General features: G+C 42.4%; 1 protein-coding gene across 1 annotated transcript in view; it reads left to right on the forward strand.

Moving 5' to 3' along the window:
- Nucleotides 1-6,995, forward strand: part of RBM26 (RNA binding motif protein 26) — a 187,886-nt gene extending 180,891 nt beyond the window's left edge. Inside the window, exons 21-22 of the mRNA XM_082244533.1 lie at nt 3,865-3,978; nt 6,321-6,995. Of these exons, the coding sequence (XP_082100659.1) occupies nt 3,865-3,978; nt 6,321-6,410 (204 nt within the window). The 3' untranslated portion in view covers nt 6,411-6,995. The remainder of the gene's footprint in view (nt 1-3,864; nt 3,979-6,320) is intronic.
- Nucleotides 6,996-27,607: the final 20,612 nt, after the last annotated feature.

Here is a 27,607-nt window from a genome sequence, read left to right on the forward strand (position 1 = left end):
CCGCCATTATGCGTTAAAAAAAAAAACACCAAAAATGACAAAAATCTTTCTCTTTGTTAGTAAACGCGATAACTTTTGCGCAAACCAATCAAAATACGCTTTTTGCGATTTTTTTTACCAAACATAGGTAGCATAAAACAAATTGGCCGAAAAATGTTAAAAAATTTTGATTTTTACTTTTTTTTTTGGGGAATTTCATATAAAAAAATGTGAAAAATATTGTTATTTTTGCAAAATTTACGCTCTTTTTTTGTTTATAGCGCGTGATCAAAAAATCGCACAGGTGATCAAATACCACCAAAAGAAAGCTCTGTTTGTGGGAAAAAAAGGACGTCAAATTTGTTTAGGTACAGCGTCGCACGACCGCGCAATTGTCCGTTAAAGTCACGCAGTAAAAAATCGCAAAAAAAACCCCTGGTCCTTTAGCAGCCAAATCCTCCGGGGCTTAAGTGGTTAAAGGGGTTCTCAAGGCTAAAGGTTTTTTTACCTTCATGCATTCTATGCTTGAAGGTAAAAAAGCTTCTGTGTGCAGCTTCGCCCCACCCCCCTCCTACAGCCCCCCAATACTTACCCGAGCTCTTTCTTGATCCAGCAATGTGCAAGAGAGCAGCTGCTCTCCTGGCTCTCTCCTTCCTTTTTGGCTCAGACATAACAGCGGGAAAATGGCTCCTGCTGCTGTCATTCACAGCCAGTGAGGAGGGAGCGGGGGCAGGGCTGAGCCCCGTTATGTGTGTCAGTAGAACTGAGCTGTTGGAATGAAAATGAAAATACTGCTGAAACTTTGAGAATGAATGTTAACTTATGAAGGTCACAGTTCTTTAATATCAAGCTAAAATGAAGACTGATGGGCAGTCACAATACTTTTCAGGCTTTTTACAGCCAATGCCTTTGCCAGGGGTTTTCATGAAAAAGCAGTAGAAATAAGGACAACCATAGCAAAGAAGAGATCCTATCAAATTTGCTGGTTGCTGCACCGCCCTGCCTGGTATTTGCTGATATGTGAGTTAAAGTAGAATTAAAGGCAATCTGTTATTAAAATTAGAAAAAAAAAAAAAAAAAGTCTTAACTGCTCCGTGCAGTGTTTTGCACAGAGCAGCCTTGATCCTCCTCTTTTTGGGTCCCCTGCTGGCACTCCTGGCCCCTCCCTCCTGCTGAGTTTCCCCAATACAAGCAGCATGTAATGGGGGCACCCAAGCAGGCATGCTCCAGAGCCGCTGCTCTGCATGTCCATTCACACAGAGCCATGGCTCACTACCCCCCTCTATTGGTTCACTGCCTATGATTGACAGCAGCAGGAGCCAATGACTCCCGCTGCTGTCTCAGCCAATGAGGAGGGAGAGCCCAAGCAAAGCCGAGGCGTCTGTGCACAGCGGGTAAAAGATGAAGGTAAAGCCTTAAGCCTTTAGAACCACTTTAGGGTCTTTGGCTTATCCAACAAATTCACATTTAGTACTTGTGTGGGAACTTGACAGGGTCTGAACCATTTCCCATACACTCAGTGTCTGCTTTTGTGTTAATGATTTTTAAAGCTTGACCGTACCTGTTGCCATCTGATTATGCAATCTTTGTTAGTATTACTAAATATTATGTAGCGCTAGAGCTATTTTGGCTTGATATGAATACAATTTTTTTTGGAAACCCCCACATTCCATAGTTTTGGTAGATCTCTAAAGGGATTAGTACAGAATTCGTAATGTTTAGGTTTAGAATTACAGCTATGGATTTTTCTCTATCGCTCATTGACAGACGTAGTCTTCTTGATTCTCAAGAGCTGGGTTATGTTGTCTCCGCAGGAGTAGGACTAGGCAGAAAGACAAAACGTTCTGGCTCCACCTTAGGGGCAGTCCCTAAGGGTATATCCTCCCTCTCTCTGCTACAGGGAATCAGTTATCTTGTCGTTCCCCATATCTGGTGGTTCATAGAGATAAGGTGGTTCTTCGTCCGAATCCATCCTTCCTACCAAAAGTGGTTTCAGAATTTCATCTGAATGAAGAAATTGTATTACCTTCCCTGTGTCCTAAGCCCAGTCATCCTCGGGAGTTTGCTTTACACTCCTTGGATGTGGTCCGGGCGATCAGGGTATACTTAAAAACGACAGACTCGTTTCGCAAGACGGATTCACTTTTTGTGATCCCGGATGGACCCAAAAAGGGGTTGCCTGCATCTGCCGCGACCATTTCCAGATGGATCAGACAGACGGTGGTACAGGCTTATTCTATTAAGGGTCGGGAGCCCCCGTTCCCTGTTAAGGCGCACTCCACTCGGGCGCTTAGTGCGTCATGGGCCTTTCGCCATCAGGCGTCAGTGGTCCAGGTGTGCAAGGCGGCTACCTGGTCGTCGGTGCATACCTTTACAAAACATTATAAAGTTGATGTAATGGCATCATCTGATGCCGTGTTTGGCCGCAAGGTTTTGCAGGCCGCCATTTGAGGAGACCAGTGGTCTGCCTCGAGGGTTTTTTTCCGTTGGAAATTTTTCTTTTGAGTCTCATTCTTTGTTTATAATGAGCCTTTAAAACTTCTAGTTTGGCACCGGTTGGGCCTTCTAGATTGGATTTTGATTTTTGACAATCCCACCCCTCCTTTGTGGCACTGCTTCTGGATGTCCCAGCTCTTGAGAATCAAGAAGACTACGTCTGTCAATGAGCGATAGAGAAAAATGGATTTTTGTAAGATCTTACCGTAAAATCCTTTTCTCTTAAGCTCATTGACAGACGTAGTACCCGCCCCTCTATCATGAGTTGGGTTGGGTTAAATTCTCTGTTACTGCTTTAGAACAGAACTGATTCCCTGTAGCAGAGAGAGGGAGGATATACCCTCAGGGACTGCCCCTAAGGTGGAGCCAGAACGTTTTGTCTTTCTGCCTAGTCCTACTCCTGCGGAGACAACATAACCCAGCTCTTGAGAATCAAGAAGACTACGTCTGTCAATGAGCTTAAGAGAAAAGGATTTTACGGTAAGATCTTACAAAAATCCATTTTTTTTTTGCATTGTTAAGTTGGTCTTGTTTGGACCAATGTAATGCTGCATAATACCATACATGTGGGATTCCTCTGGAGGCTGGAAATCCTTGTGGTAGACCTCTCTACTGAAGTGTTCTCCACTAGATTTTGGGTCCCTTACTGAGCGGCTGCTCTCTGTTATTCAGTGACCGCTTTACATTTTCCAAATAAAGGTAAAGCATTCTCTAATTGGACAAGGTTAAGAGATGTGGCAGTAACCTCATGCTTTCCTTATTCTTAGTGAATGCAAATAATACTCTGATTCAATGACGTGAGAGTGACATTACTGCCTCGACTGTTCACCAAAGAATGAATGATGCCCATGCCAAGTGACCTCCAGTGCTCACAATAATGTAGGACAGCCATTCATCACAGGACCCAGAAACTAGTGGAGATTACTGTAGTAGCGGTGCCTTGTACAGTGATTTCCAGCTTCCAGGGGGATCCCAGAGGTAGGGGATTTAAAGATACATGGATCTTAGTTGGACCAGTGTAAGTATGTAAAAATATCCATGCCTGTCAAAGTAAAAAAAAAAAAAAAATGGCTTTCAGATTTGTGAAGGTGGTGTGGTATGCTTTCCAAATATTTAATACTTACTGTAATTACACATTTCAATGTTACCTTATGTGGTATGCCTTCCAAATATTTAATACTTACTATAAATAAAAACTTCAATTTTACCTTAAATACTGTACTATGCTCATCTACAATGGGTAGATTGTCAGGTCCTGCACATTTAAAATCATCAGTACATCAACATGTTTCATTTCTTAAAATACAATGCATGCAAATGTTAGTTTATTTTGGTTGTACCTAATTTATGATTTTCTTTAGTTAAGCTTTCAAATCTAATTTGTTTTAGGCTGCAGTCCATGGAGCACATTTTAAAGGGCAGGACTTAAAGTTAGGCTGGCATAAACCAGTACAGAATGCCTCCATCACAGAGGTGGAAGATGCAGAACAAGAGGAGGAAGAAGTGAGTGTTCATTATTTTAGATTACATTAAAGATTTATTTGCGCTTCGGAGTGCATATGTAATTGCAGGCTACTGATAAAGGCATTGTTTCTTCTAACAGGCAGGTGTTTTTCTGTTCTGTTCAAAACTGCTGTTCAATTCAACTTGTGTAAAAGCACTGCAGGGTTTTGACGGGAGCTTTTCTAATCAGGACAGGTTTCACTGCTATCACTTAGACGTATTTGGCAATGGATTCCAAATTCCTTTCTAAACAATTTTTCACTGCTCTTTTTTAAGAGGCAGTAGAAAACAGAAAGAGTTGAGGTTTATTGTTCACTGGGGAAACACAGCATTTCCTCTTGTGTTTATGCCCTTTGTATAGAATGTTACCACTAAGGAAATACTGCTCTATTGTGTGTACTACCAAGCATCAAGATTATGCTCCAGACGACTGTTATGGCACTTTTCCACTTCAAGTACCGGCTCGGCTCTACTTGGCCCTGTTTGGTTTTCCACTGCATGGTACAGTGTTGGAACGGTTCGGTGCGGTTTGGTATAGTTTGCTTTTCCACTAAAGTAGTACTAAAGTAAGTGGGTGGGATAGTGGGTAGGATAACAATGATTCTCTGACCAATCAGTGGCTAGTAGTGACAAACAGCTGCATGCAAAGGATTGTGGGATATGGTACCATGGTACCGGTATGGTACCTCTTGGAACCACAAACGAGGTGGTACTGTTTTAGAGAGCCGTACCGTTCGGTTCCATGTAGTGGAAAAGCGCCGTCGTACCGTACCAAACCGTTCCTACACCGTACCATGCGGTACCAGTAGTGGAAAAGCACAAAAGCGTGCCGAACCGTTCGGTTCCATGCAGTGGAAAATCACCTTTAGTGTCTGAAAGAAGTGGACCCTCTGTACTTGGCATACATATTTTGTCTTGGGTCAGACGCTGAAGACTTTATTTCCAAGGTGGTCCAATTTTGACCTTCCTGCCCCTATACCCTGAAGACTCACATCTCAGGAGAAGCTGCTCACAGACTCAGAGTATATAGTAAATATTTTTAGTTTACTATATATACTCTAATTGGATCGTTCTACTGGACTGGAGCTTGGCATTAGTGTGGGTATATTACGTTAAAAACATTACCTTTATTTCTTCTGCTAATGAATAAATACCAATTTTGTATATCTCAGCAGAGTTTTGATTTAGCTGCTCTTTTTTACCCTTGCTCATCCAAAAACAGTGGTTTATTTTTCTACTTTTTATAACCAATTACTGTATGCGCACGCCAATTCACGAGAACGGCAGCTGATCTGTAGGCTCCCACAATCACAGGCGGTCTGCTGTTATACAAACAGCACACTGTTGTTCTGTCAGCAACCAACACAGGGCTCCTATTTACGAACACGGGTCCCTGTGTTGAGTCCATAAGCCCATCCCCCTCAGTTAGAAAACGCCCCCTAGGCATACATTTAACCCTTTGATTGCCCCTAGTGTTAACCCCCTACCCTGCCAGTGTCATTAGTACAGTAACTGTGCATATTTTTAGCACTGATTACTGTAGTAATATCACTGGTCCCCCCCAAAGCTGTCAAAAATGTCAGGTGTCCGATCTGCCTGCCGCAATGTCGCAGTCCCACTAAAAATCGCTGATCACAGCCATTACTAGTAAAAAAAAAAAAAATGTAATTAAATAAAAATTACAAATCTTTCTCCTAGTTTGTAGATGCGATAACTTCTGCGCAGACCAATCAATATACACTTATTGGGATTTTTTTTTACCAAAAATATTTGGCAGAATACAAATTGGCCTAAAAAGATGAAAACATTTAGATTTTAAATTTCTTTTTTTTATTGGATATGTTTTATAGCAGAGGTGATCAAATACCGCAGTGCCGTATCACAAAAATGCCCTGGCCATTAAGTGGTGATATTATTAGGGCTGTATCATTATGTAAGTAGCAGTGTGTTCACTTCTGGCAGCGTTCTGAGAGACTTCTTCCTATTTGCTTGTGGAACAAAATCAAGTCAGGCTTAGTGCTTCTCAGCCCTAGAGGAAGCCTTGTACTTTTATCAATGAATACATTGATTTAGTTGGCTGAAGTTGAGATTGTGACATCATCCACCCACCTCTCTACCTCAGGCAGTCAGAGGAAGCCTTGTATTCACTGCTATAAATGAACAGGCTTCCTCTGAATGGCTGAGATGCACTCCGCCTGACTGAGATGCACTCCGCCTGACTGAGATGCACTCCGCCTGACTTGGCCCAAACAAAACTATTTAAAGTTGCAGATAACCTGGATTTAGGCATTACATTAGTTTTGCTACAGTTTCTTGTTTTTCATAATTTTGCATTTTCTCAGTTTCAGGAAGATTCTGCTGTGGATGACTCTTTACTGCAGGATGACGATGAAGAAGAAGATGACAATGAACCTAGATCTTGGAGAAGATAAAGGAGTTCACCTATAACGCGGCTGTAAAAATTACATTGGACCTTGAGATCACCTAATGCGCTTTTCCATAGGACGTTTTCAGCATGTCTGTGGACATATATAGCGGACACTTGGTTTAGAAGCTCATCTAACTAAGACTTGAAAGCCTTCTGTTGTCACATTTCAGTTAATGGTTTAATGCATTATAATACACGTTTGCAACATTTTTTGGCCCCATTTTTGCTGGCTGTACGATTTTGGTTTAAGTTTTAATTTTAAAAAAACTTGTCAAATGCAAGTTGAAAATATTCAATGATAACACAATTTGCTTTAAACTCTGTGGATGTTTGAGAAGTCTAGATAAATGCTAAACAAAATCTCAGTTGTTATATATACATAATACATAGTGTTATGCATAGGCTTTACTATGTAGTAGCCTTTCTGTTCACTTTATTTTGTGTACGTATTTTACGTATGGGTTTTAATAACATTGTACAATTGCTTTGCATATGTCTTTGCAACTTTAGTATGTTGAAAAAGAAATAAATGGAATGGTCAAAAAAAATTAAAAAAAAAAGACAATGTAGATTTGTTGGCAAATAAACAAAAAAAAGGAAGAAAAAAAAAAAAAGAACATGTTAAAAAAAAAAAAGAAAGAAAAGAAAAAAAATGGGAAAAGAAAAAAAAAATCTAACCATTCCAGCGGTTGTCTCATACCAATACATGTAAATATCTTGCTGTTATGTCAAATTAAAACTTTACCATAACAAGTACAAAATCCTGTTGTATGAAAAGCGCATTGTTTTCAAATGGTGATTTCAAAAAAAGCTCTTCATTACATGCTGGTGTAGGTGGATGCTGAAGTTTCCTACCCTCCTGGCTTAAACTCGATTTGGTGAGTAAAGTTTGTGTTTTTAGTTTTTCGTTTTGTTTTTTTTCCCTTGACAAGTGAATGAAGGTTTTTATTGCACCTCTTTAAAATTGCCTAGAAGCACAAATATGGCTTCCAGCAATGTATGGACCACTGAAACCCAAATCAAAATATACACCAAAATGTTTATTTTTAAGTAAATTCCCCAGATTTATCCCAGACAACACCATTAACCACGTCCGGACCGCCCACCATCTAGTTACACTGTTATTTTTGACGTTAAATACCTGAGTTATGGCAGCAGATAGGTGCCTTAACCCTGGTCTTTTCCTACACGGCCGGTGGTCCTCTTTCACATAAGTGGTCCCAGCGGCGGATATCAAACTAATGGGTGGTGGGAGAGGCACCCCCCCTCCAACCGCTTCCTGGTCGTTCTCCCAACCTACAGGAGCCATCCGTAGCGGGGAAAACGATCCGGTCCTTTTCAGGTCCTAGGCAGGAAGTCCAGTGAGGGCTAACTGCCTTAAAGGGTCTATTTATTGTTAAATTTAAAAAAAAAATTGCTTTTAAAGGTTGATGTGACAATCTTAGGTCTTTTATTTCTATTATAAGGGATGTTTACATTCCTTGTAATAGGAATGAAATTGATCAAAAACATTTTTTAAAGAGACAGTGTAAAAATACAATCAATAAGAAATTTTTTTTAAAGCGCTCTATCCCTCCGAGCTTGCGCGCAGAAGCGAACGCATACGCAAGTCGCACCCACATATGTAAACAGTGTTCATAACACACGGGAGGTATCGCCACGATCGTTAGAACGATAATTCTAGCACTAGACCTCCTCTGTAACTCTAAACTGGTAACCTGTAGATATTTTTAAAGTGTGGCCCAATGGAGTACCAATGTTTGTTGCTATTTCACGAGCGTGAGCAATTTTGAAGCATGACATGTTCGGTATCAATTTAGTCGGCGTAACATTATCTTTTAAATTCTAGAAAAAAATTGGGCTAACTTTACTATTTTTTTCTTTCTTTTTTTAATTTAAAAAAATGTATTCCCCCCCCCCCCCCCCCCCAAAATTGTGTTTGTAAGGCCGCTGCGCAAATACGGTGTGACAAAAGATCGCAACAATCTCCATTTTTTTTCTCCAAAAAAAAAAAATAATAAAAATAAAATGTTTGGGGGTTTTAAGTCATTTTCTAGCAAAAAAAGTAGTGTGTTTTAAAGTGCATACTACAAAGAAGAAAGCCATTCAAATGTTGACCGTTTCTGAAGAAAAAAGTGATGTTAAAGGTTACATTTTTTTTTTTTTAAATAAAAAAACATCTTCTATTTATTTGCTCTGTGCAATGGTTTTGCACAGAGCAGCCCTGATCATCCTCTCCTCAGGCCTCCTTCCGGCACTCCTGGCTCCTCTTCTTCAAGTGGCCCCCAATACAAGCCACGTGCTATAGGGGCACTCGTGCATGCTCGCTCCTGAGCCACACTGTCTGTCCATAAGACACACAGAACAGGGCTAGGGCCTGCCCCCGCTGCCTACATACTAGCTGTGATTGACAGTGGCAGGAGGCAAAGATCTGGGAGAGCACATCGCTGGATCGCAATCGGGTTAAGTATTAGAGGGAGCTGCATACTTTGAAAAACCTTCAATCTTTAGAACTACTTTAGAGTGAAAAGTATAATTTTTCTTAAGTCCCCATTTTTGGCTTTATTCAAGGATTAATATATTTTTTGCCATCTTTTGAACAGTTTTTACTTGTCCTCTTGTTTAGCTAGACTATGCCTAACGCAGTCATTTTACCTTTGATAGTCGGAGTTCAGAGGTTACAGAAGCATTACTGTTGCTGCCCTGCCTGATCTCACAAACCCAAACCCCTTAGAGTGTGTATAACAGTGTCAAATAAATACAAGACTGTTTGTTTGACATTTTAAGGTTTTTAAGATAAATATGTGGGATATGATTTATTGCTAATGTTTTATACATTCTTTAAAATGATAAAAAAATGTAACTATACCTTCTGTTTTATTGACTTAAAGGGATAGGTATAGGATGTTTGTTTTTAGTCCCTTATTACTTTCAGGGCAGAAAACTTTTTTGTTAGTCTGCTAAATATGAAATGTTTCATTTGAATATTTCATATTTACCTCCTACAACTAGTAGACAGGGTGCTTAATTCTGTTTATCACTTTAAGTTATTTGGTACTATGCAATGAATATCTTGTGTAACTTGCTCCTCCTTGCTCTATTCCGAAAACACACGCCTGAAGCAATTTTAAAAATAAAATGAGGTACAGACTAAGGATTTTTAGTTGGGAAACATTCAAGATGTGAGCAGATTTTTCTGGGCTTTCTTATTATAAAGCCCATTGCACTCTGCATTAAAAGTTTATGTAGAATACATATTTTATATTGGCAACAATATTATACTTAGGATACCTCTATAAATGTATTAATATATAGGGGGTGAAATAAAAAAATAATTTATAGTTGATATTTTGTGTTTTTAAATTTTTGTGAAGTGTTAGTTTTGCTTTATTTAAATAATATAAGTTCATAATTGGAATCCTTAGTTTTTATATGGAGTTTGTTTTTTTGTTTGTTTTTCCTTTTTTTTTTTTGGTCGCAAAAACAGCTAAAATATTTTTCTTCTGTTTAAAGATTTTCTGCTTTAAGACGTCATATCGTCTGACATGATGTACAATAACTACTTGACAAAGGTAATGGAGTTGTAGATTTTACTTTTTTTTTTGGTGCAAACGTTTGTGGTGGGATGTGCAAGGTTGAATGCAATTTGGATTGCAATACAGCATAACAAAAAAAAAGTTTTTGCTTTGAAATCCTCTGACATCTACTTATAAATGTTTATTTACCGTTCCCTGGGGTCTGCTGTCAGCTTAGTTTAAATGTAGAAGAATCTAGCAATTTTATCTGCATAATCTTCAGGTTCCTTGTCTAAGTTTTTTAGTTCTCATTTAGAGAGAATGTTTTTTAACCACTTTACCACCGGAGGATTTTGCTGTCTTCCGCCCAGGCCACTTTTTGCGATTCGGCGCTGTGCGACTTTAACTGACAATTGCGCGGTCGTGCGACGCCGTACCCAAACAAAATTTACGTCCTTTTTTTCCCACAAACAGAGCTTTCTTTTCGTGGTATTTGATCACCTGTGCGATTTTTACTTTTTGGGCTATAAACAAAAAAAGAGCGTTTATTTTGAAAAAATATTTTTCACATTTTTTTATATGAAATTCCCCCCCAAAAAAATGTAAAAATCAATTTTTTTTTAAATTTTTGGCCAATTTGTTTTCTGCTACCTATGTTTAGTAAAAAAAATTGCAATAAGCGTATTTTGATTGGTTTGCGCAAAAGTTATTGCGTTTACTAACTAAGGGAAAGATTTCTGTAATTTTTGGTGTTTTTTTTTTTAACGCGTAATGGCGGTGATCTGCGATTTTTTTTTTTGCGGGACTGCGACATTGCGGCGGACAGATCGGACCCTTGACTGACATTTTTGACACTCTTGGGGGTACCAGTGACATTTCTACAGTAATCAGTGCTATATATATGCACTGTTACTGTAAAAAGGACACTGGCAGGGAAGGGGTTAATTTTATTGGAGAGGGAGGGGTTAATGTATGCCTGGTGCTTACTGACGTGTGGGGGGGGAGGTGACTGTGTGACAGAAGGACAGATCGGATGTCCAGCTATGCTGAACACTCCGATCTGTCAGTCCCTGTCACTATGGAGATCCGCCCGCTGTGTTTACACACAGCGGGTGGATCTCCAGACTCGATCCCCGACGATCGGGGCAGAGCAGCGGCAATCACCGCTGCTCCTCCGCTGGCCCGACTCCCGCTGTGAATGAACACAGCGGGAGCGAGCCTCCGGTGGCGCGCGAGCGCCGCCCACAAGGGGCGGAGTCCAGCGACGTAGGTCTACGTCGCTGGACGGGATCGCGGCACTTTGCCGCAGTAGCCTCCATGTGAGCGGAGGTAAAGTGGTTAATAAATTAGCCAACTCCTATACTTGAATGGTGAAAAGGCGCAGTAAAGCACAACCATTGTGTTGATTGCAAAGCAAGAGAAGAAGAAAAACAGGCGCCACTGAATGTAGCAACAGATTTATTACATGACAATGATACATAGTAACTCATGTCATAGTTTTCTCAAATCCATATTCCGTAGTGTAACCGCTTCCTGTATACAATCCTCCGTGTTCCGACTGGCCCGTAGCCAGGAGATGCTTCCTGCATGTCCTCTGCGGGCCAGTCGAAACACGGTGGGACACGGAGGATTGTATACAGGAAGCGGTTACACTACGGAATATGGATTTGAGAAAACTATGATGTGAGTTACTATGTATCATTGTCCTGTAATAAATCTATTGCTACATTCAGCAGCGCCTGTTTTTCTTCTTCTGTTGCCAGAGGGATTTTCCATTTTTTGCCTGCCAGAGCTGCCCTGAACCTCTGCAATACCAGTGAAGTCCGGTCCGTTACAGCTTTTTGTCCATATGGCTGTTTCCTACTGGTGTCTACCCCTTGGGCACAAGCGCCCAACACCCCTTCTTTTGATTGCAAAGCAGGAAGCAGAGCCTGCATATGTAATGCGCAAAAATAGCTATGTACATTTTACTATAACTACAAACTATATACAAAGTTTATATAACTTAATATACAGTGTTATGATTATTTAAATTATAAGGCAGTACTTTTAAATATAAGGCAGTATTTTGCAAGCATATACTGCAAATAACTGAATGGCCAAGATATTTCTAAATATATTTTAAAATATTCGCCCTAAATTGAATAAATAGTGGTCTTCTGATTGAGAATTTGTATCTTTTGAATTTAATAGGTAAAAATGATAAAACAAGAACCACATATTTCAATTAAACATGGTTGCTTTAGAAGAATTGCCAATTGAGAACCTTTAGGGTCCCCTGGGAATCAAATAATTCAGGAGTCCAAACAAACATGCTACTTGAAATCTTGAAGTTTGCTTGCTTTCATTTGGGGCAATTAAGATTGTATTTTGTTTATTTTGTTTGCTTACCTGTTGTTTTTTTTTGGCTTAATAAATTTAGTAACCCACTAAAAATTATATTTGGGATGTAATTTTTGTAAATGATACGATTTGTCATAGTTTATGGTTTAAAAATCTTTTTGCTTTTCTCAATCCTTGAATTTTGAAATCTTGAATTTGTAGGCCAACCATTCTCAACCTCGGTTCTGTGGAACTCTAGTATTCCTTCAGATGTTGCTAGGATTTCCTTGAGCTGTTGCTCATTGACTTTCCTTTGATGGTGCCTGCATAGTTCTGGGGACCAACGCCACTTGGAAGAGCCAATGATCTTTTTAGCCATCTGTAAGGGTAACATTTGTTCCCTGACAAATGAAAATTTATTTCAAGGATGTTGAGAGGCGCTGATGTGGGTTATAGTTTTCCTGGTATGATACTTATGAAAGAAGGTGGTAAATGAAAATAACTTCATTTTTCTTTTAAACTTGCAGGTTGGCTGTTGATGGTTTTTGTGAACTCATCTGGAAATATACCTATTCTTTTTATCCATTAAAGTGCTTTATTCTAAAATTAGTACCATGTGGTACACCATAAAAGTAGATTTTGTGGTTTTCTTTTTATTTATTTTTTTAAATACAACCACACATTTAAATTTAGAAACATTTGCGGTTTATGCTCCACTTTAAGATTTGTACATTCCAAAAGAAACATTTGTAAACTGAGAGAATATATTTGTCGTGCATTCATAATTACATTGTAGCCATCACTAAAGTTCCTCAAGTTGAGTACTTTTCTTAATTTTACATTAGTGTTGGCAAAAACTTTCCTTAAAGAGTCCAGTGTAATAGGCTTTAATACCCTGAATATAGGAAGGGAAAAAAAAAACCCCTCACAAATAACCTGCAGTGGCTAATGTGGATTCTTTAGAAAGATGCTTGGCTGCTGTTGTAGGTGAGTTCATCTGGTTTACAGTAAATCAGTGATATTCCAACTGATAAGAATGAAACTGATGTTATGAATCTAGTAATTATTAATTGTGCAAAAATATTTTAGGATAGCAATTTTTATTATTATACACTGCATATACACTGCCCGGACAAAAAAAGAAATCGCCACCTGGAATTAACTAAGCAACAAACTAAATTAAGCATGCAGTAACTATCCTATTGGATAGTGCCCAAAGAATGAGGTCAGCTGACTACCTGAATATACTGAATGACCAGGTGTTTCCATCAATGGATTTTTTTGAGTCTTTTTGAGCTCACAACTTGTTTCTGAAATAATGGGTTTGAATAAACTCTTGTTTCCATTCCAGAGCCCAGCTTGAGGTATAATTCCCCTAATACAATAGTTGGAGAGGGAAAGCATAGCAGTTTGACAATATATCAGTTGGGTATTGCTGTGATGTCATGTAGGCCTGAACAGGTTAAAAAATGTGCCTAAACTATTCAGATAATTTATTTAGGACATATCTGGTGTATAGATTTCCCTTGCCTGGATATATATACACACACACACACACACACACACACACACACACACACACACACACACACACACACACCATATTTTAAGGTTATTAACCTCTTTGAGGTAAATGCCCTTTTAATTGTCTTTAGGTCCATAGGTTATACAGTAAATCCCCTACATGCAAACGAGTTTTGTTCCGAAAGTGTGTTCATTAATCCAATTTGTTCGTAAGTGCAACAAAGTTAGCCTAGGTACCCAACTAACACAACTGGCTAGTGTAATTAGGTTTATAATACAGTACTTTTCACATGAATTATACAGTACTTTACAGTATAGTACACAAAAGCACAACCACTTGTAAAGGATGCACGCAGGTGGCAGTGTATGCCAAACACATGAACTAACTTATGTGATTGAACATGAGAATGCACGTTTGTATTTTTGGAAATTCGCAGCTTGAAGGTTTGTATGTAGGGGACTTAGTGTACATATAAACTAAATTATTTAAATGCTAGCATCCAGCAAAATACAAGCTCAGATCCATACTTATTTGGGAAGTGATTATTTGGTGAGTATTTTAAATACTTCGATGAATGATAAAATCACATTGATTCATGTAAGCTTCTGACGCTTTCTAAAAATGTAAAGGTGAGAAAAATGCTGCTGTAGAAATGGAGAAAACGTCTGTATGGCACAGAGTAATTTATTTTCAATGCAACTAATATTAGCACTGAATTGATTTAATACAATAGATATGTATAATTTTCTATAAATTTTTTATTTTTTAAAAAAAATCCTAATCTTTTTGATTTTATCAGAATAGATCGGAACAATACTCAAGAACCAAACCTAGTAGAGTAGTTGTCAGAATTTTTCCTGTATTGTAGTTTTGAATACATTTTGTATATACTCTTCTGGCAATTTTTTTGTAACTTTCATTGGGGATTTTTAAAGTCTTAATATTCGATTTAAAAAGTTAACTTCTAATTGGAGGACCTTGTTGAAATGCATCATTATGTACATGATTGTTCAAAAATGTTTTCATCCACAACTTACTTCATACATATACCGTTTAATCCAGTCATATTTGTCATTGAATGGGCTGAACATTTTAAAGAAACAATTTGGTGCTAAAGTAAAGGTTTTCCATGCAACTGGATGTGTTACTATTAAAACATTTTATTTTGTTGCATATTTAACCTTTTTTCCCTAACTTAAACAATAAAGGTTCTATTTTTATCTATATTGTTTTGTTTCTTTTTTTTTCATGTTTTGTGCATAAATATCAATTCCAAAGATGTATCAACATTTAGGATATTGGAATGAGAGGTTGTATTACATTTCTAAATTTTTTTGTGGTAACTGATTACTTAAAGGAACCATCTTCAGGTGTAAGAATGTTCTAACTTTGAAAAACGCAGCTATTCGGAGTTTGAGCGTTTGAACGCTAATGCAAATTTTTTTTTTTTTAACTCGGTATTCTACGGCTAAAGCTACTGCCGTTTTTCTAACGTCCAGTGTGCATGAAGCCTGAAAAAAGATAAAATGGCAAGGTCAGATTAAGGTTAAAAGGTTACCGTGTCAGTGTTTTAGCTGGGCTTAATTTTTGATTCTGGCATCTACTACAGGTACAAATAACATACACCTATGTGGTATTGCTGCAATTGTTAGGAGTAGGAGAATTTGTTTTAGGTTATTTGAGGGTAGGCCATGATAATAGAAATAATGCAGCCAAAAAAAAAAAATCTGTATTTTGGAATTGGTTCCTTTGATAACAAAATGAGATAATCATTGCCATTTATTACCAAATGAAGGTTAAATTTGCCTTGAGTAAAACAAGATATACCAATTAATTGTATTGATATGTACAGTTTTACGAACACAGGCCAAAGTTGAGAAACGGGGTTCAGGCATAAAGATTTGTTATACGGTCATCATGAAGGGGTTTAGAGTAGCATACACTTAATTACTTTTTGTTGCAATAAAGTCCAGAACTCAGCATGTTTTGAACACAGCTGTGTCCATCAGATTTTTGGACCTTTACCCAAAAGGCCAAGGACAAAAAAGACTTTGGAAATCTCAGGAATGAATGGACAGAAATATAAAATCCTTTGTTAGGCAAAACAGTTCTCATACACAGTATGTATTTAAATTGTATGGTCCACTTTTTTGCTTAGAGTTTAGCTTTAAATAAAATTGCATTTATGATATAGCACCCGGACCAGATGACTTACACCCACGGGTCCTGAAAGAATTAAGCTTGTTACGTCTAAGCCATTATTTCTAATTTTTATAAACTAATGACTGATATTGTAGCACTGGATTAGCGTAAGGCCAATGTGGTGTCTAGATTTAAAAAGGGATCAAAGTATTTACCAAGCAACTACAGTTATGTTAATTTAGCATTATACTTAAGTTAATAAAAGACCACATAAGAGTTTTTGCCCCAAAAAAAAATATTTTATCCAATAGTCCGCATGGATTTACAAAAGACCAAGGGTATCAAACACATATGATTTCTTTTTGCGAGGAGGTAAGCAAACACTGACAAAAGAGTGGCTGTGGATACCGTATATACCTGAATTTTGCAAAAGCATTTGACACAGTTCCCCACATGTGACTAATGTGTACATTAACATCTACAAGTGTAGAACATTTTTCTGTTCTTAACTGCATAAGGGGCTTAGAAAGGTGGGGGAGAAGTCTCCTTTTGACAATGGGTGGGGTGTGGCAACAGCTGTTTGAACAGAGACATATATACACTCTGACGAGCTGCGCAGGAGGCATCAGCAGGAAACAGAGAAACAATACAATAACCTCCCCAGTGAAGAGCTATGCAGGACGACGTGTTGGCACAAGTCTGACCACTGGAGTACAAACAGGCTGTGCTCCCAAGTATAATGAAGCTAATTGAAGATGAAGATAATCCCAAGAAGCTAATTGACCATGCTGGGATGGATGTGCTTCCATGCCTGGTCAGTTTGAAATAGGAAAGCTGGGGGGGGGGGGGGGGGGGTTTACCAGGTATTTCACATAAAGGAAGCAATACAAAGAGAACAGGATAACTTTTCATACAATTACATGGTACAACTGACATATCAGAAATATGAAATGTTAGGGAAACCCACACTTTTAACCCGTGAATATTTGGCCTAGAATTATTGCTTTCACTCTGCTGTGCGTGAAGCTATGTAACGTGTAAAGCAATCAATATTTTGGTACGTAGGTACCCCTGACGTGCACTTAAAAACAAGTATATGCAGGGGTGGGCTCAATTTTTTTTTGGGGTGGGGGGTGGAGGATTAGGTGATTGGGTGTACCTTAGCCCCTATGTGCTAGAATTTTTACTTTGACTGGTTCTCTTTATTGAGACATCGGGGAGCTGTTTGAACCATGATTTTACTCTGTACTCTTAGCTTCTTCACAGCAGCCATGGAAAGTGACAGCAGAGACCAGAAGTGACTAAATTGTGGTTGCTTACTGGTTCCTATCTGATAGGGAGAAGACTTTCCCTGGTTTGTCTTCCTTCTAGCTATGGACACCCACCATATGGGTCCTGGGACCTTGAGTGGGATAGCAGAGCCTAGGAAACACAATGGAGGAGCTAATGTTCTGGGGGTCTGTGGAAGTAATTAAATGGCTTGTCAGATTTATAAGCTCTCCCAGCTGCAGTAAAGGGGTACATCTGTAATAACACTAGACTTTTGAACCCATATTATTATTTAGGCGACAGTTTGTGCAGCGCTTTACAATATGAAGAGAGACAGAACAGTTACAATATAGTTCAATACAGAAGGTTTAGGAGGACCCTGCTTGTTGGTAGGCTTCCCTGAATAGAGTTTTCAGCAAGGTCGATAAAGACATGGATGAGCGAGTTTGGTGTGGAGGAACCTGACTGGCCTGCACAGAGTCCTTATCTCAACCCAATATAACAATTGTGGGATGAATTAGAGTGGAGACTGCGAGGCAGGCCTTCTCTCCAACATCAATGCCTGACCACACAAATGCGCTTCTGGAAGAATGGTTAAACCTTCTAATAAACACACTCCTAAACCTTATGGACAGCCTTCCCAGAAGAGCTGAAGCTGGTATAGCTGCAAAGGGTGGGCCAACTCCATATTGAACTAACAGAACTAAGACAGATGCCAGTAGAGCATGTCATGTAAAGGCAGGCGTTCCAATACTTTTGGTAATATATTGTATATGCATTTTTAACCGCATCCAATTTGCATAACGTGCGTGTGACCGGCTTTCAACTGAGCCAGTTCACACATGTGCGGGGCATCCGCAGTGCAGTTTTGATAAGGTTCCTGTGCGGTCTTGTCTGGTTCAGATGGAAACTCGGGGGCAATTTTGCACCTGAACCAGTGAACAGAAACGCTTCGGACTGCAGCTGCATATATCTGAACCCAGCCTTAAAGTAATTTTTTGTTGCTTTTAACGAATTCCCGCATAGCCCCACTGATGACTCTATAACAAGGTCCTTATTCCTGTGGAGCAGGAAGGATCACCCAAAATTGTGAACTGTCATAATGGTCACATGATCCGGAGCAGGCCCTGCCAATTACTGATCATTAGTAGAGACATGACTTTGACAGCTCAATCATTGTTTTGTGCGGCGTTTGGGTGTTGAAACCCACCCTCTTTGCTGCCACCCATATGCGGTACGTGGGTGGTAGGAGGTTAAAGAGATTATGATTTTGATAGTTTTCCCCCTAAAGTTTTTTTTTTATTAATATTCCATTGCAAATGATGTACAAGTACAGTAATGTTTTTACATACTAAACAGAAGAAAATAGAAAAACCAAAACAATGGTACAATCCGATGGTAGCAACCAATTGTACATGTCTAAGGGTGGACAGACCACAAGTGGGGCAATTCAGGGGTGTTGAAGCCATGTAGGTATGCCTTTAACAGAATGAGAACATGGGAGCAGGTGGGGGAAAGAAAAAAAAAAAAAAAGGAAGGGATCATCGCACCAAGGTAGTAATTGTGGGAGGGGGAAGGAGGATTAGATGGTGACAGATTTGTCAGCTTTTCGATGCTGCCCCTCACCCACAACTGACACGTCAACAACATTGACAATGCTTCACTGAAAAATAAATTTTGATCAGGTTAAATTATAAAGAGGAGTATGGGGTTTGCTTTTTTTTGTGAATCATACCTAGCTGGATGCAACATCGGTCTGATGTTACATCTGTCCCCTGCCAGCTGTAACACTGAGAATCAAGCGATCAAACACCTCTGAAAGCCCAGTTCTCAAAGCTCCATGCGCAGAGAGCTGGTGACTGTCAGTCACTTGCTCTCTGCTCTTACCCCTGGCGCGCTCACTGGAGCACTGGGCTGTGGAGGGGGCAATAGGGGCTGGCTCAGACTCTCAGTGGCTCGCTGAGAGGCTGAGCCAGGTGCCGACTCTGTGACGTCAGCTGAAAACTGGTCACAGGAGTGGAAAATGAACTGCACTCCTGTAGTCCACAGAAGTACAGCCAAATGAGCTTTGGCAGTACTTTAAGTATTCCTTTCCAAGTGACTACGATATGCTTGTCATTTTAAAAAGTGTCCAATATCAGGTGAAATGTGAACCTATCTTGCGAGATATGTATATGTATATGTATAAGATCTTTCATTTTATTTAGTTCTCTTAATCCTTTTGAACCATTCCTTTATTGCTGGAACTTGTTTGGATCACCAATGTACAGGGATACATAATCTAGTAGCATTACCATGAACTCGGCCAAAGATCTGAAGTAGGATCTTCTAGATAAGGAAGTATGATATAAAAGATATTGGGCCGGGTAGTATGTTTTCCCCCTAAAGTTTTTAGCAGTTTATGAAACAAAGAACCACTGAAGAGATGTGCAATGATGTACTTTGATATAACACATTAACACCTTATCTTAATCGTGCACTACAGGACATACAAATTCTGGAAGAACCCTCTGCACACTGCTATACACCCTTTGCAGCAAACTATTTTCTCTATCGCTCATTGACAGACGTAGTCTTCTTGATTCTCAAGAGCTGGGTTATGTTGTCTCCGCAGGAGTAGGACTAGGCAGAAAGACAAAACGTTCTGGCTCCACCTTAGGGGCAGTCCCTGAGGGTATATCCTCCCTCTCTCTGCTACAGGGAATCAGTTTTTTTCTGTCTAGTCAGGAGTAAGGACCTAAGTTCCTTGCTGGGATCTTTTGGTCCTGGCAAGACTTTTTTTCTTTAAGAAAAAGACATTTTTTAGGTAGTTTTCTCCAGTGTTTTTCCTGTGAGATCTTCAAGCAAAAATGCCGGACTGGGCGACACTTGTGGTCACCCCAGCCGGCCTACGAGCGCGCGCAGACCATGGCATTGCGCTTGGTCGGCCGCGACACATTCAAGTAAGTATGCGGGGCCGGGCCACGGGCTGGATGTTGAGATCCAGTGGTCACCCCGGTTTCTGCCTACGAGCGCGTGCAGACCAGAGCTCCGCGCTGGGTCGGCCGCGACGGAGTCCCAGTGGAGGGACTGACCTTGCGAGTTAAAAGTCTCGCTTGGACGCCAGGAACCAGAGAGTCGAGGCGTCCGGAGTGGTCCACAAACCCCCACCCCGGTGGAGAGGGTATTGTGAAGAGAGGGTGCCTGTCGGTTCGGTATGGTGAGTAAACGTTCCCTTTTTTCCTCGTTATGAGGCAGTATGTATTATGGGCCCCTCCATATATGGTCAGTATATATCTGATACTTACAAGTCCCCCTTGTAATACAGCATGTGTTTGTGGGAAGTGGACTTGGTTTAAGAGCGAACACTCTACCCAGCAGACTGTAACATTACAGCAGACATAGGAGGTATAATCCTACCTTATGTGTAGTGTATCTCCTGTAGATCCATATATCGCCTCTTAGCAGAGATGCAGGTGGATGTGCTGGGAAAACGATTTCGGCGGTCCGCCGCCATTTTGCCGTAGACCAAATGCATGTATGTCCTCAGATCACGCCGGCCGCCATGTTTTTGGAGTCTTATGTCTCTTCTATGGGGGCGGCCATGTTTTGTGAGCCCAGCTACCTCGTGGAAAGCTGGGAACGCCGGAAGGCGTACACAGGGGGCGGAGCCACGTCCTTCTACCCGGGAAAAAGCAAACAGCTCCTTCCAGTCTGTGTAAGACAGACGCTGACTGCAGTTGGTTGGAAACTGCACTGCATCGGTGGTGAGCCTTGGGGGTCCCTCTCTCTCTCTGTGGGATCGAGAAGCAGGTACTCTGAGGGGCGCTATTGCGCTAGGGGGAGACACACAAAAAAAAAAAAGAAAAAGTTTTTTTGTTTTGCTGGCAAAGGTGTCCTGAATTAACATGGACCCTGCCACTCATGTATCTCCTCCGGATCCCCTCGAGGGGTCTGCGGGATCCTCCAGCACCCCATTGACAATTGAATCATTGTCAGCTATTATGGAAACTTTTGTGTCCCGGGTGGAAGTGGCTTGTCAGGGACAGGGCGCAAGAAAGCGACCCCCGCCTAACCCCTTATTATCTGAAACCTCGGATTCAGACTCTGAGCCTATTTCTGCAGTTGCAGGTACTTCATCTGGGATTGGTGTCTCGGGTCCTGTCTCTTCAGACAGTGAGGAGGATGTTTCGGCATCCGCCATAGCCCGAGAGGAAGCGTTGGTAAACGCACTCATCGTATCTGTTCAAGAGACCTTAAGGTTACAGGGTATTCCATCGGAAATAGCTGAAACTGAAATCCCTTTTGGGACTAAAAAACGCATCAAAGTGGCGAAGGTTTTTCCATTGCCCAAATGTTTTGGCAATCCAATCGAAGAAGAATGGCGTCTGCCAAAACGCACTTTTACTATTTCTAAACGCATTGACAGGCGTTATCCGTTTGAGGAAACCCTTATTAAGAAATGGACAGAACCACCTGTGGTGGATTCACCAATTGCTAGATTGAATAAAGCCACGGTTATTCCTTTAGAAGACGCTCCGTCTTTTAAAGATCCAGTGGATCGCAAGATAGAAGCTATGTCTCGCACCATGTTTTCCTTGATTGGATCAGCTTTCAGACCTATAATAGCTATTGGTCTGGTTTCGCAGGCTGTAACTGAATGGACCAAGTGGTTACGCCGGGACTTAGAAGAGGTCCCTCAGGCGGTATCAGATTTGTTGGAACAAATGATACAGGGGTTACAGTTTGTGTGTGATGCGGCGTTAGACGCCACTCCATTATTGGCGCGAGCATCAGTCTCAGCAGTGGTTCTCAGGCGTACACTGTGGCTAAAAGGTTGGTTAGCCGACCAAGGTTCCAAAAAAGCATTGGCTAATATCCCCTTTTCAGGAGAGCGTCTATTTGGAGCCAACTTAGATGAGATCATTAAAGATCTCACGGGTGGAAAGAGCACCTTTTTACCGCAAAATTTTAAAGGTAGAGGAACTCGTCAAAGACGAGGGCCTTCTTTTTCTGCTCACAAGAAGTTTTTTCGTCCCGCGGGTGAAAAAACTAAGTCCTCCAAAGCTCCTGCAGGAGGCGTCAGGGGTCGTTGGTCGGGCAAGCAAAAGCCCGCCCCCTCCAGACCTGAAGATAAACCATCCAAAGCCTGAAGGTGCGCCCCCACCCATAACTGGGGTGGGGGGACGTCTTCGCCGGTTCCCGGATCCATGGCTTTCCAGAATCCCGGACAAATGGGTTTGCGAAGTCATAAGGTCAGGGTACAAGATCGAGTTTCGATCTCTCCCACCGGCGCGATTCTTCCCTTCCAATATCCGACTATCCTCAGATCGTTTAGAAGATCTGCGGAGAGCAGTCACAGATTTACTACAACAAGGAGTGGTAGTCCACGTTCCTTGGACAGAACGGTTTCAAGGTTTTTATTCAAACCTATTTACAATACCCAGGAAAGAGGGCAAAGTGCGTCCAATTCTGGACTTAAGAGCACTCCATTCTTTTGTCAACATAAGAAGATTCAGAATGGAGTCCATTCGCACAGTAGCAGCCTTCCTGCATCCAGGGGATGTCCTAGCGTCCATAGACATCAAGGACGCCTATCTTCACATTCCCATTTTCGCAGGACATCAGCGGTTTCTACGCTTTTCCGTAGAAGAGAACCACTATCAGTTTGTGGCGTTACGTTTCGGTCTCGCCACGGTTCCGCGGGTCTTCACAAAGGTGTTGGCCCCAATGTTGGCACTTCTGCGCCAAAGAGGCATATCGATCCTTGGTTACCTAGACGATCTTCTGCTTCATGCAGAGTCTCCTCAGACCTTGCTACAAAACATAGAAATTACTATGATTTCTTTACAGGAATTCGGGTGGCTGGTGAACCAGCAAAAGTCATTTCTGGTTCCCACCCAGAGGCTCGAATATCTGGTCTAATTCTAGACACAGTCAGGACAAGAGTTTTTCTTCCGGTAGGGAAACTCCGAAAGATTCAATCAGCAGTCCAGTTGTTACTGTCCAACAGCTGGTCTTCCCTTCGGACTTGCATGAGGGTTCTGGGGTTGATGGTGGCTTCGTTCCAAGCAGTCCCATTTGCCCAGTCCCATACCCGAATTCTTCAGCAAGAGATTCTTCTCAGATGGAATCGGAATCCGGAATCCCTGGACAATCAGATCCGATTGAGCAAACAGACCAGAGAGTCTCTGGTCTGGTGGCTTCGGTCTCCGATGCTCAGCCAGGGAAAGTCATTTCTGCCAATATATTGGACGATAGTGACCACGGATGCCAGTCTATCCGGATGGGGAGGAATTCTCGGTCAGTTATCTGTCCAGGGACTTTGGTCCCCGGAAGAATCCAGGTTACCGATAAATGTATTGGAACTGAGAGCGATCAGACTTCGTCTGATTCACTGGACCGAGCAGCTCCAGGGCAGCCCGGTTCGGATCCAGTCGGACAATGCCACGGCCGTGGCTTATGTCAATCACCAGGGGGGCACCAAGAGTGTCCGAGCGGCCAAAGAAGTGGCTTGCATTCTTCGCTGGGCGGAACGATTTGTTCCAGCAATCTCTGCGGTGTTCATTCCGGGGGTGGAGAATTGGCAGGCAGATTATCTCAGCCGTCAGACCCTGGATCAGGGGGAATGGTCCTTCCATCCAGACGTTTTCCACCAGTTGTGCCTACGGTGGGGCACCCCGGATGTGGATCTGTTGGCATCACGATTCAACAGGAAAGTTCAGAGATTCGTGGCTCGCTTCCGCGATCCTCTAGCAGAAACCGCAGATGCACTGATCGCCCCGTGGGGGCAATACCAGCTAATATATGCCTTCCCTCCTCTCGCGTTACTGCCAAGACTTCTTCGCAGGATAGAGGAGGAAGGAATTCCAGTAATCCTGGTAGCTCCGGACTGGCCTCGTCGAGCTTGGTACGCCGACATGGTCAGACTGGTGGCGGACGTCCCGTGGAGACTTCCTCTCAGGGAGGATCTACTGTCTCAGGGACCGATCTTCCATCCTGCTTTACGATCGCTGGCTTTAACGGCCTGGCTATTGAAACCCAGGTGCTGAAGGACAAAGGTTTGTCAGCTTCAGTTATTCCTACTCTAGTTGAAGCAAGGAAAGCGACTTCCAGAAAGATTTATCATCGCACATGGAAGTCCTACATTGCATGGTCTTATTCGATTAGTCGAATATTGGCTTTTCTGCAACAAGGGGTTGAGCAGAAACTGGCCTTGAGTGCTATCAAGGGTCAGGTCTCAGCATTAGCCATCTTCTTTCAGAAGCCTTTGGCTACTCATTCCTTGGTGCGGAATTTCATCCAGGGGGTGCGACATCTGGCTCCGCCAGTGCACGCGCCGTTACCCCCCTGGGATCTTAATTTAGTGTTGTCGGTTCTTCAGAAACCTCCCTTTGAAGATATTAGGGAGATTCCTCTACCTACGTTGTCCCAGAAGGTGGCCTTCTTGGTGGCTATTACTTCTGCACGCAGGGTGTCAGAACTGGCCGCATTATCTTGTCGTTCACCATATCTGGTGGTTCATAGAGATAAGGTGGTTCTTCGTCCGAATCCATCCTTCCTACCAAAAGTGGTTTCAGAATTTCATCTGAATGAAGAAATTGTGTTACCTTCCCTGTGTCCTAAGCCCAGTCATCCTCGAGAGTTTGCTTTACACTCCTTGGATGTGGTCCGGGCGATCAGGGTATACTTGAAAACGACAGACTCGTTTCGCAAGACGGATTCACTTTTTGTGATCCCAGATGGACCCAAAAAGGGGTTGCCTGCATCTGCCGCGACCATTTCCAGATGGATCAGACAGACGGTAGTACAGGCTTATTCTATTAAGGGTCGGGAGCCCCCGTTCCCTGTTAAGGCGCACTCCACTCGGGCACTTAGTGCGTCATGGGCCTTTCGCCATCAGGCGTCAGTGGTCCAGGTGTGCAAGGCGGCTACCTGGTCGTCGGTGCATACCTTTACTAAACATTACAAAGTTGATGTAATGGCATCGTCTGATGCCTCGTTTGGCCGCAAGGTTTTGCAGGCCGCAATTTGAGGAGACCAGTGGTCTACCTCGAGGGTTTTTTCCGTTGGAAAATTTTTCTTTAGTCTCATTCTTTGTTTATAATGAGCCTTTAAAACTTCTAGTTTGGCACCGGTTGGGCCTTCTAGATTGGATTTGATTTTGTCAATCCCACCCCTCATTTGTGGCACTGCTTCTGGATGTCCCAGCTCTTGAGAATCAAGAAGACTACGTCTGTCAATGAGCGATAGAGAAAAATGGATTTTTGTAAGATCTTACCGTAAAATCCTTTTCTCTTAAGCTCATTGACAGACGTAGTACCCGCCCCTCTATCATTGAGTTGGGTTGGGTTAAATTCTCTGTACTGCTTTAAAACAGAACTGATTCCCTGTAGCAGAGAGAGGGAGGATATACCCTCAGGGACTGCCCCTAAGGTGGAGCCAGAACGTTTTGTCTTTCTGCCTAGTCCTACTCCTGCGGAGACAACATAACCCAGCTCTTGAGAATCAAGAAGACTACGTCTGTCAATGAGCTTAAGAGAAAAGGATTTTACGGTAAGATCTTACAAAAATCCATTTTTTCTCTGTCGCTCATTGACAGACGTAGTCCTCGTTGATTAATAACAACTCTGGTTATACTGCCCTCTACAGGAGTAGGACTAGACAGGAAAGAAAACGTTCCGGCCACACCCTAGGGGCAGTCCCAGAGGGTATATCCTCTCACTTCCTGCTACAGCAAATCAGTTTTTTTCTGTCTAGTTAGGAGTACTAGATGCCTTGCTAGGATCTTCGGTCCTGGCAGGATTTTTTTCATAGAAAGATTTTTTAGACAGCTCTTTTCTCCAGTTTCCTGTGAGATCTTCAAGCAAGTAAGCTGGAACTGGGCGACGGGCTGGATGTTGAGATCCAGTGGTCACCCCAGTTCAGCCTACGAGCGCGTGCAGGCCATAGCTCCGCGCTGGGTCGGCCGCGACATAGTCCCACTGGACAGGGACTGACCCTGCGAGTTAAACGTCTCGCCTGGACGCCAATGACCAACAGAGTCACGGCATCCATATTGGTCGACAGCCCCCCCCCCACCCCGGTGGAGAGGGGTTCTGTCAGGAGTTGGCGCCCGCCTGGTTCCGGTATGGTGAGTAGTATGTTCCCCCTCTCCCCCTGTCGGGTTTGTGGTGGACGCGGGCCCCTCTCTGGGATGGTAGGATGGATCTCCCCTCTATCCTATAATAAGTTACAGATCCCCCAATTTGAGTGTGATTTTTGTGAAAAATAACCAGGAGGCTTGGTTTGGGAGCTGACGATCTAAAGTCATTGTAAGTCTGTAAGGATGACTGAAGTCAGTGGCAGCACTAAAAGGGGCGTTACTATTGAAGTAAAAGGTATCCTACCTGTCAGAGGTACACAGGCTGATGCCTATGCCTGAGTACTGCAGTCCAGATCGCCATTCCTCCAGCTTCCACGGGCTGCACAGCACTGTTTTGTGGCATCTCCCGATGACCCACGGACCGCATACGGCCCGCCAGGGTCCTGTACCGTCGGCCAGGCTTATCACCATCCAGGGTGAAGTTTGTGGGACCGATGCACTCCCGCAGGCCGCTAGGCCGAATACAGCAAGCCGCTGCTATCCTAACAGGCCGCCGCCATTGTCTTGCAGATCACACGAGGCCACCATATTGGCGTAGCCTCGTGTCTCCAGCATGGGGGCGGCCATGTTTGAGGTGACCAAACACCTCGTGGAGCCAGAGGGAGGCGCCGGAAGGCGTGTTAAGGGGCGGAGCCGCCTCCTTTACCCAGGAAAAAGGGCCAAAGACTTCCTGTCTGTAACAGGACAGCACTGAGCAGGCTGATAGAAAACTTCTGTGCATCAGGGATGAGCCTTGGGGTCTCTTTCTCTCTCTGTGGGGTCCAAAAAGGCAGGTAACACTGAGGGGCGCTGTTGCGCTGGGGGATTACAAAAAAAAAAAAAGTTTTTTACTTTGTAATTTTTTTTTTGTCGCTGGCAAATGTCTTGTATAATCATTGACCCTGCCGCATATGTATCCCCACCTGATCCCCTCAAGGTGGCCGCAGGACCCTCCAGTACCCCACTTGTTTTAATGCATTTTCGGCAGTTTTGGAGTCTTTGGTATCCCGGGTGGAGGTGGCCTCTCAGGGATGGGGGGTCAAGAAGCGACCCCCGCCTACCCCTATTTTTTATCTGATACTTCAGATACGGATTCGGAGCTGGTCTATGCAGCTGCAGGTCCTTCTTATGGGGCTGTTGTCTCAGGCAATGTCTCCTCAGCAGTGAGGAGAACGTTTCTGCCTCCGCCATAGCACTAGAGTGGTGGATGCACCAGTTGTGTCTGTCCGGGAAACCTTTAGTCTTGAGGTTACACCGGCAGAGGTAGCTGAGACTGAGATTCCTTTTTGGTACTTGTTAGCCTACCAAAAAGGGCGAAGGATTTT

Source organism: Pelophylax lessonae (genome assembly GCF_965119305.1).
Source record: "Pelophylax lessonae genome assembly, chromosome: 2".
NCBI classification, from domain to species: Eukaryota; Metazoa; Chordata; class Amphibia; order Anura; family Ranidae; genus Pelophylax; species Pelophylax lessonae.